The 18,758-nt window shown below is 39.1% G+C and overlaps 1 protein-coding gene across 3 annotated transcripts in view; it reads right to left on the minus strand.

The window, feature by feature from the left end:
• The window catches only part of KCNH6 (potassium voltage-gated channel subfamily H member 6), a 116,180-nt gene that overhangs the window by 21,293 nt on the left and 76,129 nt on the right, over positions 1-18,758 (minus strand). For all 3 annotated transcript variants that reach the window (XM_026679843.2, XM_087945779.1, XM_087945780.1), the window contains 3 exons: positions 17,032-17,240; positions 9,286-9,711; positions 7,969-8,368 (listed from right to left, as the gene is read on the minus strand). In XM_026679843.2, coding sequence (XP_026535628.1) covers positions 7,969-8,368; positions 9,286-9,711; positions 17,032-17,240 — 1,035 coding nt within the window. The remainder of the gene's footprint in view (positions 1-7,968; positions 8,369-9,285; positions 9,712-17,031; positions 17,241-18,758) is intronic.

Genomic DNA, 18,758 nt, shown 5'->3' on the forward strand with positions numbered 1-18,758 from the left:
TGAAAATTAAAATCCAAGTAAAGGAATTACTTTACTGAATGTAATATTTCTTTGTCTAGCACAGTGGTTCCCAAACTTTTTCAGTCCACCGCCCCCTTAGTGCTACAAACTCATCCTCAATGCCCCCCACCCGGGAGCGGGATTCAAATTTCTGTGGGCGTGGCCTAATTTGAGGGTGTGGTTTGCTGGTAATGTGATTGGGTGGGCGTGGCTTGCTGGTCACGTGACTGGTAGCGTGGCTTGCTGGTCACGTGACTGGGTGAGCGTGGTTTGGTGACTGGCAAACCAAATACAAGTGGTCCTCACTTAATGGCCGGTTGCTTAGCAAGTGTTCTAATTTATGACTGGCCTCCCCAGAACTACTTGACCTGTTTTTGGAGTTTTGACAGCCATGCACACACATATTCACATACTCCCTTCCAACCCTGCTGGAGCAGGTCATTGGACTAGAATCAGCAAAGCATCTCTGATTAGATTCTAGTAGTGAATAAAATCTAATCAGAGATGCTTTGCCGATTCTTGTTGATTTATTTTATTTGTATTTCTTTATTTTATGTTGCTGAATTGCATTGACATGTGTGTCCCATCTTGTGCACAACCCAGAAGCTTTTGTGATTCTTTGCAGCAAAAATTACCGACCTCTGGCTTTGCTCTACTTTTCAAACATGCCGGCACTGCCGCGTTCTAAGTGCCGGCCCTGCAGGTCCACCCCATTGAACCCACTGCACTGAAGGGACCTGCCCAAGCAAGTCCGAGCAGAGCGGTTCACCAAATCAATGGGGTGAGCCTGGGAGAGGGAAAGAGAGAGAGAGAGAAAAGAGAGAAAGAGAGAAGAAAGAAAAGAAAGAGAAAAGGGAAAGAAAGAAAAGGGAGAAAGAAAGGGGGGCATGGAGGGGGAGGGAGAGAGAGAAAGAGAGAGACCCGATGCATCAGATTGAAATGAGGCCTAGTTTAGAGGCCCTTTTCCACATTGAAATATCTTTGCCAGCATCTTTGCCAGTACATTGAAACATCTTTGGCTTCTATTAATTAAAGGTTTTGTGGACGAAACATGGCCAAGACTATCAGGAAGCTCTCACATTTTGTTGAGGCTTTAAACAGGATCCATTGGACCAGATCTCCACCCTAAAACATTACTTTTCCCCAATGTATTACAGTGCCAATTCTGAAGAAGGCAAAACCAAAATGTATTGGTAAATTACAAGGAAAACACACACACACACATACACACACACTCCCTTCTAATCCTGCTGGAGCAGGTGATTGGACTAGAAGAGATATCTCATTATCTTTCTTCTCCCTCCCTCCCTCCCTCCCTTCTTCTTTATTTCTTTTTCTTTCTGTCCCTTCCTTCCATCCCCCCTCTTTCTTTGTCCCTTTTCCTTTATTTCTTTTTCTTTGTCCCTTCCTTCCATCCCCCCATTTTTCTTTGCCCCTTTTTCTTTCTTTCCCTTTTCTCTTTCTCTTCTTCCTTCTCTCTTTCTCTCTCTCTCTCTCTCTTTCCTCTTTCTTTCCCTCTCTCAGGCTCACCCCATTGACTTCATGCACCACTCCGTTCGGACTTGTTTGGGCAGGTGCCTCCTGTGCAAGGGGCTCAATGGGTTGGAACGCGGCAGCGGTGGGATGTTTGAAAAGGAGTGGCTTTGCTCTCCTTTCCCAACGCTGCATTCTGGGCGATGCCCGCAGTGGTGGGATGTTTGAAAAGGGGAGCAAAGCCACTCTGGCTTTGCTCTCCTTTCCCAACGCTGTGTTCGGGGCGGAGCTCCTTGCACCAGAGCGTGCAAGTCAATGGGATGATCCTGCGGGGCCTTGCCTTGAACGCGGCAGTGGCAGGATTTTTTCTCACCCCTGAATTGTGCCCTGCCGCTCACCTCCAGTGCCCCCCTGCCACCTCTTTGCACCCCCTGCCAGGCCTCTTGCCTCTCAGTGCCCCCCTAAGGCATCCCACCGCCCCCCAGGGGGTGGTACCACCCACTTTGGGAACCACTGGTCTGTTTGACCTGCTAGGTAGTTGGAGGGAGCAGAACTCCCCTTTTAATTGATTCTTTTATCATAGCTGCATACTACGTAAACACAGCTTTATCATTATAATAATTGCCTGAAGGCTCCCCTAATTTCCTCAATGTTTTGTGCAAGCTATGGGGTTCATCCTAAGTTTTGTAAAATATGTAGCAGGACATGCCAATGCAGACACATAAGCAATTTAAGAAGCTCTTAAAAGAACAAAATTATCTGACTGTTCGGTTAGGATATGATTCTTCTGTGAAGATAAAAAGCAAGGTACAGGCATTTTCTTAAAGCAGGCATTAAAAGAAATAGAGAATTAAATACTAAGTATGCACACAGCAGCCCGCATAAAGGCACGACAGCTAGAAACACAGTTTTACTGACAGTTTTAATATATTGACAAAGGTCTATTTGTATAGCAGTCCCACTGTACTTCTGTATTGCAGTAGGAACAAATGAAATCTTTCTCTGTCTCTCTGTCTCTGTCTCTCCTCCCTCCCTGTGTCTCTGTGTCTGTGTGTTTGTGTGTGTTTGTGTGTTACATTTGTAGGTAGTTACAGTATGTGTTAGTTTGTATACCTTTGTGGATATGTGCATGAGAGACAGATTGAACGATTTCAAATGGATTTGATATGAAATATGATTTAATATGTATGGGAATTGTATACTTCATACTATTTCCTCCCTCATGACATATAGACTCTTTCAGTGTCTTCCAGCTATCATTGAGGTGATATAAAGTCCCTCTTTGTTACTCTTATATCAGCACAAAAACACTTGGATGTGTCTAGAAGATGCTTTAAATCACTGAGAAAAAAATAGCCTGGGTCAAAGCAGGAAGAATTCCAGCAAGATTTCACTTATCAAACTGAATCAAAATACGTGGTTGAAATACATTTACTGTTTCATTTATATGATTTCTGTCTATGACAGATCTCATGTTCATATATTAGAAAATCTTTCCTCCTACAAAATAGTACAAAAATTTCTGGGACCATATGTTCTCCAAAATTTTGGGAACCGCATCTACTGACAGCAATAGAAAGAGACAATATTTTTTTTTGTTGAGAAATATTCTTGCTCATAAAAGGATATTGGACATTGTTTGTAAAATGTATTTGCTTTGGCAAGTAGCAAAGAGTTCAAAGCAGCCAGGGGTTCAATGTGGATAATAAGAGGCTTTGAAATTGATGAAGAAACCAACAAATGCTGATTTTGTATTCCACTATGCTGATGAGTGTTAACATATTTTCAACTCTGATATTGCTGGCATTGCTGAAATTGCCAAATAAACTTAAAAAAATAAAAATAAATCAAGAATAGATTATCCTTGAGGAGAGGTGAAAAGTCAACCTATAGTACATCATTTTGGCTGAGAAAAGTGGTGCTATTCATGTTTTTATTCTTCAGTAGCACAATAAGGATAGGATTAGCAATGTACTCTCTTAAATGGCTTTCATTAGTAGAAGAATCAGTGAAAAGAGATCAAAGAGATTCCAGTCTAAAAACAAATGTATCTTGTACAGACTACCCCACCTCAAAATATATTTGAGGATATTGGACACTGGACGTGAAATGATCAATCCTGTGCCATCTATGAAAATGTTTGTTTGTTTAATAATTGTTTAGTAAATAAAATGTGTTTTAGGATGGATTTCCTGAGTCTAATATTCATAGCAAGAACATTGAGGATGACTGAAAAGATCTGCAAGGCAGTTGCTGGAAATGTTTATTTGTTTGTTTATTTTGTATCCTGCTTGAACTCAAGGCACTGAACATATCCAACACACATTCCTCCTCCTATTTTTCCCAGTTATGGGAAATAAGATGAGTTCGGTTGAGAGTGACTGGCCCAAGGTCACCCAGATGGCTTTCATGGCTAAGGCAGAACTCACTCATAATTTCCCAGTTTTTAGTGTCATTCTCAGACAAGCCAAGTAAGATGGAGAAATTAAGTTATTTATTGGAGATTCTACATGACAATTGAAATTCTGGGGACCTTGGTGCTCTCTGAGTTTGGCTGAAATTTAAAATTCTCCATGGCAACCTTACTATCTTGATAATGAAGAAAGTCCTCAAATATTTGGTCATTTTGAACATTATGAATAGTTCAAATTGTTTATATAGAGCTGTCATGACTAGTCCCAAAGGTGCTTTCTCAGAAGGCAACTGGACTTTCTTGTTTTTTCTTTGAAAATGTTTCACTTCTCATTCAAGAAGCTTTCTTCAGCTCTGACTGGATGGTGGGGAATGGAATATATTATACTTCTTGCTGACAGCTGGTCATTTGCATTCTTTTTAGAGAGTCATTGAGGCCACTTAAAGGTTTGTCTGTGTCTTCAGGGTCACCTGAGCAGTATAAATAGGTGAGGAGCCTTTTTGGCTGCAAGATGTTTTCTGCCCAGAGTCCCTTCCCTATTGAAGACAGGCACCAGCTGTTGGGCCTCAATGACTCTCCAAGTGACCTCAACAACTCTCTAATGCAAATGACCATGTGTCTGCAAGGAATATAAATCTTTCCATTCCCTACCATATAGTCAGAACTGAAGAAGCTTCTTGGATGAAAAGTGAAACATCTTCAAAGAGTAAACAAGAACGACCAGTTGCCTCCTGAAAAAGCACTTTTGGGACAACCTGACCTGGATGACTGAGAATCTCCATAGACAGTCATAGTTTTGCTCAAATGAGGAAGAGGATAAGGCATTATAAAAAGCAGAAGTAATCTCATGGTTTTCATCCTGCCCTAGAAGTCACTATTCTAGTCCACAAGCTTCCTCATCAAACTTTCATGATCACCCACATTTGTGGAGGGGAAAATTAAAACAAAGAGGAGTAGAAGTATTGGGTTACACTGAGAGCCAGCTGGACCTAGCAGGGCTGCTCAGGCTTCTAGAAGAAACCAGACCTGATCAGGGCCAGATGACTTTGTTTGTTTGTTTGTGTGGGCATGGGCATGGGTGTAAGAGAGAAAGAATGGGAGGAGGGGAGGGGGTTAGAAATTCTGGAATTTAAAGAGCATCATGAACTCATAAAGATAACTGAAACAATACTATCCTATGATGGCCTCATAGAAATCCCACTTTAAAAACCTGTAACCTCTAGAGTATAGACTCTTTCCTAAACATCTGACTTGATTTGCTTTTAGATTTCTCTCTTGAAACCTTTATGTTTTCATGGATGAATGATAATTGGATGAATTCATGATTTTGGAGGACTGGTAGGATTTTTTTGTTGCTGAATGCTGGACAGTGCAGTTGCTTTGTGAGGCCAGTTTTTAGCAAGATGTCACTTATTATTATAGAAGAAAATGGCTGCCCTATCCTACAGTAGATTTAAGTATTTTGCTATACCATAGAAAGGACACCACTGCATCTAAAATAGTGATCTGAGAACAGGAATGATTAATGTTAGATAATAATGTCTGGATACATCTAAGAGCAGAGATTTTGTTTTCAATATGGCAAAGGGCATAACCCGTAGCTGATAACATATGTCCTAAAATATTTCGAGAAGCCAGTTTTATAGTCCCTTTGCCTATCATATGGTAGAAAAGTCTTCCCTTGTGGAAATCATATCTTGCCTCTATAAAGTTAAGCATCCTAAAATGAGATTATGACTTTTCTCACAAGTTACCCATATTTGAAGAAAGGATAAAATTGAGAAGCTGGATCTTGCTGGTTCAGATATGTGAACATCCAGGTTATTTACTATGCCTTACAGTAGTGGAAAGACACTATAGGTGCCAATGTATGTAATAAATATCCACAGAGCTAAAGAAAACCAAGAAGGTATAATTGGAACTGATAAGGTATCCTGCTCATCATGAATTACAAGTATTTGCAGATATATACTGCAGCTTGATGGAAGTATGAAAAAGGTGCATTCATCAGCATTGCCAAGGATTGTTTTTCCTGAAGGAATAAAAGATATATACTAGTGCCACCATACATGTCTCAAGATCAAATAAAATCACTAATAATCAGAAAAGGATGTTCTCTTTTGGTTAATAAAATAACAGGGGAAGTGTTATGTTGGTTTCAGTGTTTGACTTATGAGCTAAAGGAATAAGCCATCTTTTTAATATTTCTTCAGATGGCAATATGAGAGTACTATCTTTTTCCAGGTAGGTATATTCCCTTGTCCTTTGGGTACTTGAGATAGAAGTTTAGTTAATTACCTGGATTGGCTAAAGTTTTTTGTGTTGGAAATTGGGCGTTCAATACATGCTCCGTCCCAAAGTGGAAGATCTGAGATGCTAGCTGTAAGGTTTGAACTACAATAATTAAAATCCTGGGGGTATGACAACTGGTATTGAAGGGGAGAGATATTGGTTCTTGCAAGAAAACCCAAGAGGGTGAATCTGAAGACCAAAGTCAAAATCCTTTAGTTATTTGTACTAAGCAGCCATATAAAATTGAGTCTGTGTAGAACTGCATGCTAAGACTGCTAATTGTTGAAAACTGATCTTTAACTATGAAGCCAAGGGTCTTAGCAATGTTCCAGTTAATGGCAAATGTCCTCAAAAGTTGAAAAGAGAGTTAGATCCCTAGCAGAACCAAGTAGAATAACCCAGATCTGAGACTGAGATTTGAGACTGAAATCTGAGGACTGTATGTCATTTTGGTCAATGTTCCTTATGGTTTTTCTAGCCCACAGCATGACTGATGGAGTATTTACACTTCATTTCTTGAATCTCAGGGCCATTAATGTAATGAGCAGAAGAAACCTTGAGAAACAAGAAGAAGAGCCACAACCAAGACAAAGGTCAGATAAATTAAATCCGAGTCCAGGGCAGAAATGAAATTTAAAAGAGCATATCAGACATATATCTTCCAAGTTCTCATGAAAATAAAGGGAGGGAGAAAGTACATTCAGAACAGCAAGATTTTGTATTAAACTTTATAATAAAAGTATTATTAGCTTAGGTATCTTTGGTTTCCAAGTTTGAATGGTTGACAGTTACATATTTGCTCAATGCCAGTTTACCAGCAGAACCCCTTTTAGTCTAGATTAGGCAGGAGATACAACTACTAGACATGAAGGGAAGGACACACCCATCAGTGATATGATAGACTGAGCCATCCTTCAACGATATAATAATGAAGCATTCAGAAAGGAGGCATAATAAATATTTTGTTATTTTGACACTTGAGTATAAGAAATGCCTGAACTACTAGCTTCCAAAGATAGCTGTGATGTATTATGTGGAAAAGATATGACAATATGTGCAGGAGACTGCACAATTGTTATCCGTTAGACACAGAGGAAAACACACCCACCCACCCACCCACATTCCTACACAGAGAATGTCCACTACAGGGAGTTTACTCCCACAGTAAATTCCAAGGGGAAAGTTTCCAGGCCAAAGTCAAGGAGGAATTCTCAGGTAAACATTGACCTGATCTTGCTAAAAAGTTTTAACAACAAAAATAATTGCATCATCATCATAAAAAACAAAACAAAAATTCAAGTGTTCAACATTGCCTGAGAAGAAAAAGAATGTTACTATGAGTGGAACTGAGATATTTTGTGCTACTTCTGTTAAGTGTAGCAGCATATGCAATAGGCAGTGACCTGAGGTTTAGAATGTATTGAAAAAAAATCTGTATTTGGGAAAATCCACATGCTTGATGCAGAGAGCGTGAATAAATATGGATTCTAACTTATGTGCTCAAAATCATTATATGCTACTGTGTGGATTCTTTCCCACCTTCCTTTGAAGTAGTTGAGAACTGATAACAGCCTAGATGTAGCTGGTTCCTCTTACGTTGATTCCTTCACGCTATTTATGGTGATTCAGCTATCTGCCCCAGTGGATATCACCAACACTGTACCTCAAAGGAAGAGCAGACTTTGGATTCATGCCAGGAAATCTCAGAAATGTTTAAAGAAAAATGAAACGTTGCTATTGCTGAGAGGGAGATGCAATTAAATTTACAGGGAAGGTTCAGAAATACTTACAGCCAATTAGCATGACACAGATGGAAAAAATCTTCTCAGAGTTGGTATTGGGTGAGACATTGCCAAAGCCCACACTGGTAAGGCTACTGAATGTGAAGTAGAGGGCAGTCACATATTTATCTTTGATGGAAGGGCCAGACGAGAGGTCACTGTTATTGTAGGGTTTGCCAATCTGGTCACTGAGGTTGTCCAGCCATCCAATCTTATGCTTCATATATGGCCGTTCCACATTGCCAATGGCATACCAAATGCAGGCTAACCAGTGGGCAATGAGAGCAAATGTACACATGAGCAGAAAGAGTACAGCAGCCCCATATTCTGAATAGCGGTCCAACTTGCGGGCTACTCTCACTAAGCGTAAGAGTCGTGCAGTCTTTAGAAGCCCTATCAGAGTTGTTGTCTACAGAGAGGAAAAAGAAAGAAAGTGTGCAGAAAGCAAAGAACAAACAATGAATTAGTGGCAGGACTTCTGGATCTTATTTCCATCTTTAGTAGGCACATGCTGAATCAACCTAAAATATGCATGAGAATATCATACTTGCCTTTCAAATGCATTTTTTTAAGAAAGAGGGAAAAAGCCTAAAGAGGAAATATTTTCTAGATAGATACTCTCAACATAATGTCACAAAATACAGTGCATAATCTCTCTATGAATAATTTACGTTTTTGCATTTTATGACACCTTTGTGATTTTATGAAATGTTACTATTATTCTCTAATAGCAATTCCTTAAGGTCAGAATTTTCTAAGATTTTTAGCTCCAGAAAAATATCTGCCCCCAAATAAGCTGTAAATTTCTTTCTAGATTTATTTAAAACAGGGGTGTCAAACTCATGGCCTGCGGATGTCATGTGCAGGCCCTGCCCCGCCCGGTTTAGCAAAGAAGAAAAAAGTTGCAATAAGTCACATGATGATGCAAGTTTGACAGCCCTGATTTAAAATATCCAGAAATCCCAACAATGCCTACAAACCTTGTTCATCTTATCCAGAGTCATCTAGGTATTGATGCATTATCAGTTCTGTATTTGGCATTATAGCAATAACTGGTGTTTGAGAAGCTCAGAACATCTCACATAGCCTGATTAGCACCACTTAGAAAAAATACATGATTAACACATCTGTGGTACAAGCTGAAATTTAAAGAAGTGTTGATAGTATAAGGTTCTATAAGCAAAATGATTCCTGGCATATCCTCCTCTGAAAGTTTTCTTCAACCTTCTAAAAATCTATGACATATCTGGTATGTTCACCTGACAATTGACATATATCACATGCTGTCAAATATATCTTCAGTATGTAAGATAATGTATATCTCACCTCATCAGATCCAGAGCGGAAGATGAGTAAATCAAAGGGGATGGCAGCAACCATGTCAATGAGAAACCAGCCTTTGAAATAATGGATAGCAATCTTTCCTGGGTGGCTGACTACTTCATCATTCATGTTGACATAAGTAGTGCGGAAGTTAATGACAATGTCAATTATAAACATGATGTCCACAATGAGGTCAATTATATAGAGGGGGTCACATGTATAGCTGCAGTCTGTCTGCTTCTCCTCCTGGTCTTCATTGAGCAAGAAAGCAGCTGAGTAGGGAGTGAAGACAGCTGTGTAGATGACCAGCAGTAGGATAAGCCAGTCCCATACTGCTTTGAAGGGGCTATAGTGCAGAATGGTCCATCGGTGGATGCGTGGAGCCTGCAACTTGTACTCTGGGAGAACATCTGCTCCCAGTGATAGAACCTATCAGAGAAAAAACAACAACATGCAGTTTCAGAACTACTATATCCAGGACTACATGTATATGGGACATTGAAATAAAACAGCTATAATGGTCTATTCAAAAATAATATATTTGCATAAAGATACAATTCATATGCTTTGTTTCAGATTAAGGAAGAATAGAAAATAATAGAAAAATATCTGCATGTCATTTTAATAGTAAGAAAGAACCTGAGATTCATAAAAAGATTATTTATTGGTTTGGAGATTGTATTGCAGTATTATATTATTTAATTCTTAAAATATGTTTCTGCGGGGCAGAACATTAATTTAAAAATATGAAATGAAATAATAATTATTTTAGATAAGAAAAGAGGTAGCTGAAATGGAACCCCAGAACATCTTAATCAGACTCCCACATGAACAAACAGAAGAAAAGACATTGGGTGGGGTCCGTAGGGAATCAATATTGCCAATAATATGGAACAAATCTCTAGAGGAAGTGTGTCTGTGGAGATTCTCAGCCATCCAGATTAAAGTCTCAAAGCTGCTTTTTCAAAAAGCGACTGGACTGATTTTTTTTCTTTTTGAGGAACAACAAAACATTTTGCTTCTTATCCAAGAAGCTTCATTAGTTGTGATGGGGGAGGGGGAATGGAAGGATAGGTACTGACAGTTGAGACTGGATGTAAGGATAGGTTTACATTTTGATTTTCACCACCCTCGGGATCACAAAATGAGAGTGATCAGAACCCCACACCACCAGCAGTACTGAAAGTTTGCCTATCAGTAAAAAAGTACAAAAGTTTGCCTATCAGTACAAAATAACAAGAATTAAAACACATCAAGGAATTACTCAGAACTTGTGGTTATCCTAACTGTGCCTTCATCAAATCCAGAAAAAGATCCAGCAGGAGCTCCTCCATTACAGACAAAGAATAGAACAACAAACTTAGCAACATTGTCATTCCATACATTGAAGGAATATCTTAAAAGCTCAGGAGAATTTTAACCAATGCAACCTACATGTACATTTTAAACCCAAGAATACGCTAGAAGCTTGTTTGCCCAAAGAATAAAACACCCAGACATAAATGGAGTGTGATGTGATATATGAAATACAATACAGTGAGACATGTGCTGATCTGTACATTGGTGAAACAAAACAACCACTTAACAAGTGCATGACATAACAGAGGAGAGCAACCAACCCAGTTGGATAAGATTCAGTGACTCCTCTGCATTTGAAAGAGAAAAGTCACTCTTTTGAAGACAGCAAAATCCACATTTTGGATAGAGAGGATAAAAACTGCTGTGTGAGATACTAAGATGGTAGTACCAATGAATGTACCAATGTACATGTACCCATCCTCTAGAACCTGCTTGTAATTGAGACAAATATATCTTCTTCAAAGAATCTTATTAACTACATTTAGTGAAATGATAAAAAGGGATATTAGAGAATTTTTTGCAATGGTTATGTTTAGTTTATCACTTCATTTATCACCCCTCTTAACTTTGTAGGGTGAACATTCTTTGATCTTCTTGCTTACTCTCTTTTGATGGAGAGAAAGCCACCCATTTTCCTGATAAAGAAGAAACATACCAAAATTCCAAACTAATATTATTTTGCAAATTGCCATCATTTTTCTCAGTTCATCATTATCACCAAATCTGAAGCCTTTCCAAATATTTTATATCAACTCTCATCATTCCCAATCAGCCCAGTCATTGTTGTTAATTTAACATAAGATATATTAGGAAATATGTGGAAAGTAGAGGAAAGATATGTAAAATATTCAAGAAGATAAGAATAGTCCACTTCTGTGTTTCATTTGATGCTAATAGAATGCACAATTATATCTCTTGCTTAGGAAGGCAAAAGCAACTCTGAAAGTGAAGTCTTGCTTCTTTTTGACAAGGTTGGGGTGAGCAAAGAGATTTATCAAATTGGAGATAATATGAAAAGATCCTTCCTTCCTTCCTTCCTTCCTTCCTTCCTTCCTTCCTTCCTTCCTTCCTTCCTTCCTTCCTTCCTTCCTTCCTTCCTTCCTTCCTTCCTTCCTTCCTTCCTTCCTCTTCATTCATTCATGTGCGGAATGTTTGATATATACACACCCTCATACAAAATATAATGAATACTTATCATGTTTTAAACTATAAGCAGTTTTCAGAAAGATTAATTTTGTAAGTGGCAAACAGCCAATACCCACCAACTGTATTCAGGAAATCTACTTATTCTTAATGGATATATAGATCAGGGGTCCTCAAACTTTTTAAATGGGGGGAATTCATGGTCCCTCAGACTGTTGGGGGGGCTGGACTGGCTGGGTGTGTGTAGCTAGGTGGTCATGTGACTGGGTGGACGTGGCCAATTTAGTAGTCCATTAAACAATACACACAAATTAAACTTTACTTTGTTTTGCTCCTGGGGGTGTTTTATTTGCTTTTGTTTGCATGTTGCTCTTTTAGTTGACTTTTCTTTTTACTAGATCAGTTTTTAAATTGTTTAGGTCCACTTCAGAAAACTCAGTTTTGCAGCAATTTTTCTCAGCCCCAAGGAGCTTACAATCAACAAGTCTCTCTCTCTCTCTCTCTCTCTCTCCCCCCACCCTCTCTTTGAATGTGTGTGTCTCTTGACTCGCTCTCTTCCTCTCTCTCTCACTCCCTCCCTCTCCCTCTCCCTCTTTCTCTCTCTCTGTCTCCTGGGGGGGAGGGAAGGAACCATGGAACTGGTGATGGGTGGTGGAAATCTGACATCCAGGAGGCTGATGAGTGGCACACATCAAAGACCACCTGGCCGATGGGGAGGCGGAGAATCCTGTGGTCTACCCAAAAGTAAGACATCTCTTGTCACTTGAAACTTGAAGACTAGTCTGGCTGGCGGGTGGCTGAGCAGGAGGCGTTCCTCCTCCAATCCATTCCTCCTGCAGCACTTAGCTGGCCGTGCAAAGACCCCTGGAGGCTACCACAGGGCCTGTTTTTGGCCTCCCCCACCTCCAGAAGCACTCTGCTGGCCAAAAAGTTGGCCTTACCTTCCAGTGAAGGTAAGTCCTGCGTTCAGCCAAAGGATGGGAGCCGGTGGATGGGCAGAGCAATGTGGGCAGGGCAGCCTCATGATCCTGCACAAACTGAATTAATGGCTTCGGCGGGCTGTCTCCAACCCGCGGGCTGTAGTTTGAGGGCCCCTGGTATAGATGCAAAACACACCCACAAGAATTGGCAGAGATAAGATATCAGGACATATCAGGAGAAAGGCTTTGCTTCTATTAAAGATGAGAGGACAACTGCCGTTCCAGAACCTAGTGATGAAACTCATGTTTGTATCTCATTTCCATTAAAAAGAAGAATCTCTGAGGATTTACTCTAAATGGAAAAAACATGCATAATATCTCATTAATATCCCAGTTGGGTAATTTTGAAACCAGGTATCCCAGTTCTGTGTATAGCAAAATCAATAGGATTATCCCAATTTCCAGTGAAAATCACTGTGAAGGAACCTTGTCATTTCCTTCTCCTTTATTGTTGCATAGATGGACCAGTGATTGATAATCTCTAGCCTTTTTGCAACTGTTGCAAGTAAATTGCTTGCAAAGAAGTTTTATGTTTTTCATTGCTTTTGTAAGACACAGGAGAAGAATACAGTTCACCTCAGGGGCACAGCAAATACTGTAAAGGTTGGTCTACATTACTTTTCTGGATTTCTTTTTGTACAAATAGGCTTAAAAACTCCATGTCTACTCAGTGCATCTTGAGGTCTCAACAAAACCCCTCTAATTCCATACTAAATTGCCAAGTTCAATTGTGATAGTGAACAGGAAATCATGAAAGTTTATTCAAAACTAAACAGCTTAAAAACCTTCCCAAGAGTATTTGACTATTTAAAATAAAGCATGTTTTAAGCATCTTCAGTGTAAAAACAGGTCTAACCTGAAATACCATATGTTTCTAAAATTCTCTTTCCCAATATACTGCATTTGGAACAATAATAAAAGGGAATGCAAACTCCCTACATTTGATACTGCCTCTTTTACCCCCTCTCTCTTTTTCTCTTTCTTCCCCCGCCCCCTTTATTTTTAAGTGTAGGATTAGTGAATTTGTGAAATATCTTTATTTTTCCCCATTTATTTTTATTAGTTGATTTATAACATCTCTTGCCTCAAAGCACATTGAAAATGCCTAAACTCTGAAATAAAGGGTGAAGGGAATACAGATCTTTATGATCACATGCTTTTTTTTAACTGGGGCAAATATTCGCTGATAAATGTCTTCTGTGAATTTATCTAATCTAAATAATATGATTCAGCAAATGTTTTGAGATAGCAATTTGAAAAAAAAATGGCACTATAATGCCATACTATTTAGTAGGCTTGTCAGTGACAATACTGTCATCTGCTCTGTACTTTGCAGAAGGGTGAGGGTATTAATATATGAATACAAAAGAATGATCTGCTTGCAGGCTATTCATCCAGAAGAAAAGAAAGTGATCTACCCTTGGTAGATTCTATCTGGCCAATACTCAGGGTAGTTCAAGGCAAAAGGGGGATGTAGCAATGTTACTGAGACAGTTATAAGGCTTTTAAACCAAACTGGCATAACAAATACTACAAAAAGTGACAACGATTAGTCTCTGGTTTAGTGAGAAAGTAGTAGTATTAAAACAACGGCTACAAAACAAGTGGCTGACTATCTTGTAGGAGGAATCCGGTTTTTTTATGGATGTGCAAGTACTATCACTGGAGCATACTAGCTATGGAAAGATGATTCTGTGTAGAAAGATATGGGAGGCAGATGTCAGTCAGAAATGCTCCTGTTAACTTTTGTAATGTTTTCCCCTTACATTTATTTTGTACTTCCTCAGAAATGGCATCATGGCATATTGTGATACTAAAATCAACACCAATGCAGAAGAAGATTGATGATGATGAAATTCCATCAAACCTATATTAACCTGCAGTGATCACATCAATATATTTTCTCCATGATTATCTTTCCCCATCCTAGTCCTTTCCCCATCCTAGTCCTTTGGGGCTGCTAAATGTACCCATCATCTTGCTACTGGTTGTCCTCTTCTTTTTGCCTCTAAATCTTTGCATAATATCATAATGAATTCAGAGTTCGAGGAAGGGACCAATGACAAGTAGCCAGTGCCACAGCCAGCTCAGAAGTGCTGACAGATGACAAGTAGCCAGATCCAGCACCATCAGATTGATTGCCTGTGAGCAGGAAAAGGGTGTAGGGCAAAACAGCAAACAGCAGATATGTCTACTGTTGCTCACTGAAGATGAAGTCATGGAATTACCACTCAATCTCAACACAAAAGGTCAAGGAACTGCAGAGAGTAGAGCAAAGGTCACATAGTGGGAATCTTTCCCCCCAATTGGATTATCCTGGGACTGTTTCTAGTGAAATGTAGTAGCAAGTCCATATTGATGACTTATGCCCATTAAATTCTACTTAGAAACATATTATAGAGATTTGGAGGATAGGAATATTAGTAAAACAGTAGTAATTTTGGAGAATCCTTCAGGCCTCTTTCCTCAGTTTTAATCACAGATATAACATTCACCCTAGATCCAAAGCCCTATATAGGCTAGATCAGAATCAGTCTGTCTTTTGTGAAGCAGTACATCCAATATTTGTTATTACAGTGAAATAATTTATACATTTTTTTATTATGAATTTACCAGAAACCAAAGGCAGAGATTCAACCCAGCTGAATCTCTGCCTTTGGTTTCTGGTAAATTCATAATAAAAAAATGTATAAATTATTTCACTGAAGAAAATTCTTTTTTACATAATACATCATTAACATGGGTGCCTTGCGTAACAATTGCTACTACTTAGTAAGTCAAGGACTAACTTCAATGTAAGATAGAAGAGTTCAATTGTAACAGCAAAGATGTGACATAGGTGATTGTGCAACAAAGGACAAATTGTTTTATGAACAAGCTCCATGTTAAGTTGAAGCAAAAGAAAACCAACCAATGTCCACAATTGGTCATAAATCTATAATTTAGATTACCCTTTCTGCAGCAATGGAAGATTATAGAAATTCTCACATAGAGGAATGAATTGTGAAAACGTCATAACTAGTAAAAATGGCAAAACTGATCCTGTTTGGTCAAGAAGAAAACATTAAAGTGCTTTTCTGAAAACATTTATGGACTTATTACTAAAAGAAAAAAAAGTGAAATGATGATTTATGGATTTAATTATTGAAAAAGATGAGGATTACAAAAGGGACTGAATAGATCTCTGGAATAGTTAAGAGAGAGGGGAAATGGTAGGTTTGAATTTGTTGAAAAGACAATTGGAAATAATTTAATTCCTTTAGTTATCCCTCTTTTTTGTTTTTCACATTTTTTTCTTTGCACTTTGTCTGTCTATCTATCTATCTATCTATCTATCTATCTATCTATCTATCTATCTATCTATCTATCCATATATACATACACAAACACACACACACACTGTCATGCTCCTGGGGGAGACTGAGGGAGAGGAGGAACAGCTGACGGGGAGTGGAAGTATGGCTCTGGAGGTTGTGGAGGAGGCTGGGGAAGGGCAGAGGCCAGCTGGGCAGTCAGAGGAGGATCCAGGGCCATCCCCTTTCCATCCTAGGGCACGCAGGGAGGAGAGGATAAGGGAAAGACATGGTCCAGGAGAGAGGAGAAGGAGAGAGGAGAAGGCTTTGATCCTCTTCATGGGCTGCAGCTGTGGCAACTGGATAAGAGGACAGACATGCGTATGAGCCAGTGCTGGAAGCAAAACATGGAAATATCTCTAGTTTATTGTTCCTCTCTGAGTTTGGCATCCTTCCCAGTGTGTGTTCTGATATCTGTGGACGTCTTTAAGCCCTTATCTTGCCTGGATTGTGTTGTTTTTTTACTCTTTATAATTTAAACGGCATTTCCTCCTTCTTGTAGCTGCTTGTGCGGGAGTTTTTTTGCCTCCAGTCAAGGATACTTGGAGCTTGAAAGCAAAGTGAAGGAATAAAAGGGGCTTCACCTGTTTTTTGTGACTGTGTTTATTTTGTATTCCACCCTGGGTCATCACCCATACGTAACGCCTAACTACATTATCATCCTTAAGAACTGTGCTAAATCATATCCATAACAAAAATCTGATCTGGGATGGGAGTGAGATAATAACAATGTCATGAATACATAAGGGGAAAATGCTTCTGGGGCATACTTGTATTGTATCCAAAGCAATTTAAAATGTACTGCTGTACATCTATGTTTGGATTATTTATGTGTGTATTTTCTTTCAGCTGAATTTGCCTTCCTCCACCCTATTAGTGATTCATCTTCATGCTACCTCTCAGAAGCCACATACCTGAGTGACTTTTTCAGTTACATTCTGGGTGCGTTCTGTTACTTTGTGCGGGGCGATTATCTCAATCTCTGTGGTAGAGCCTGAGCGATGCTTCTCGAGGTTGAATTCCACAAAGTTGAGGGTGAACTGTGGAATCTGGCTGATTGTCCTATATTTCATGAGGTTTGCATCTGATGTGGAATTCTGGTTGAGTTTGGCTTGGGAACTTTCTGGGGGGAAACAAAATATTTTTCTAGTTAGGTTTTTAGCAAATGAAGATGTCTAAACTTAACCATACAGATCAACTGAACATTGTTGGGGGGGTTTTAAACAGAAAAATGGATAGGACAGATGATTTAAAGGCTATAAAATCAAAGTTTTAAGCAGATAGATTGGTGGGATTTCCTTTCATTTGGTAAAAGCCTTGCGTGATAAAGAAGTATCTCTTCATTCTGTGGAATTTTTATGCTTTGAAATATGATTAAAAAGCTCTTACAATAAACCATATTGTGCTTACATGTTATTTATATCTCCATTTGTAACCATTTTATTTAATTAATTTGAAGATATGCATGTAATATCAAAGCAAAACGAACTCCTCAAGGTTTCTAAAATAATTGCCCACATGATCATTGATATTAATTTTAAAAATTAATGAAAACAATAATAGCAATTTCTAAAAGCATTAAGTCATAGATACTAAAACCCAATACATATATACAATTCAAAATTATCTTATAAAATAGTAAGAAAAGAAATAAATTATTTGCATTTTTTCTAACAGAATTATATTCAAAGTATTTATAAAGACAGCATTGTAATCAATCAGTCAATCAAAATTCCAATGAATTCTGAATGAAAAATAATTATGAAAGTAATGAGAAAACATTCTACAGGTAGTGCTTAACTTACAGCCATAACAATGCCTACCTATTACGGTTCCAAGTTGTGATGATTGTTAAACAAGATGCCATGTGAGGTTGTTAAGTGGCCATGCAAGTTGTTAACTGAAACATGGGGTGCCTCAGAGGTGGAGGAGACCTTGAGAGGCCCAACTCACATGGTAGCACCTCCCCAGCTCACACACGATTGGCTTTGGGTCTCCCAAACTTTCCCTACTGCCTGAAGCAACCTGTGATCTGCTTTCCACTCCTCAGTGTGCCTGCAGGCCTTGGGCATGCTTCTCTCCTCATGGTGACTCCATGCTGGAAGCAGGCACCAATTTGGGAACAGCTACAATGAATTGGGGCCACTCAGAAATGCTATTTGGTTCTTGGATAGAGCCAGATGGCCTGCAGGGAGACCGAGGAGTGGAGAGGAATTGAGCTGTGTGGTCTCCACTGTATAAGAAAGCTGAGATTGCCGCTGCTGCTTCCAGAAGGAGAACTACAATAAAAGGTAAGTGATAGACTGGTGAACAGGGATTAGGGAAGAGGATGTGGGACCCAGCAGAGTAGAAAGCGGGCATAAGTCCTGCAGGGGTCTAGCAGGGTGGGATGGGCGTGAGATAGGTGAGGAGCGGTGCTTGCAATCAGTCATAAGGATGGGCAGATCTGTGTTCATATGACTGCAGGAGCACTGCAGTGGTCTTAACTGGGAAACTGGGTTGCAAGTAGCTTTTTGAGGATCCATCAAGTTAATTAAATCACTAAACCTAAGTAGTCGAAGTTTACTTCTACTAGTGACACTTCCCTATTTTATTAGAAAATGCACACATAGTTAACTAATAATTTTCTGATGAAACAACT

Source organism: Notechis scutatus, chromosome Z (assembly GCF_049901735.1).
Source record: "Notechis scutatus isolate UNSWTSFEM ecotype Mainland chromosome Z, rNotScu1.2, whole genome shotgun sequence".
Taxonomy (NCBI): domain Eukaryota; kingdom Metazoa; phylum Chordata; class Lepidosauria; order Squamata; family Elapidae; genus Notechis; species Notechis scutatus.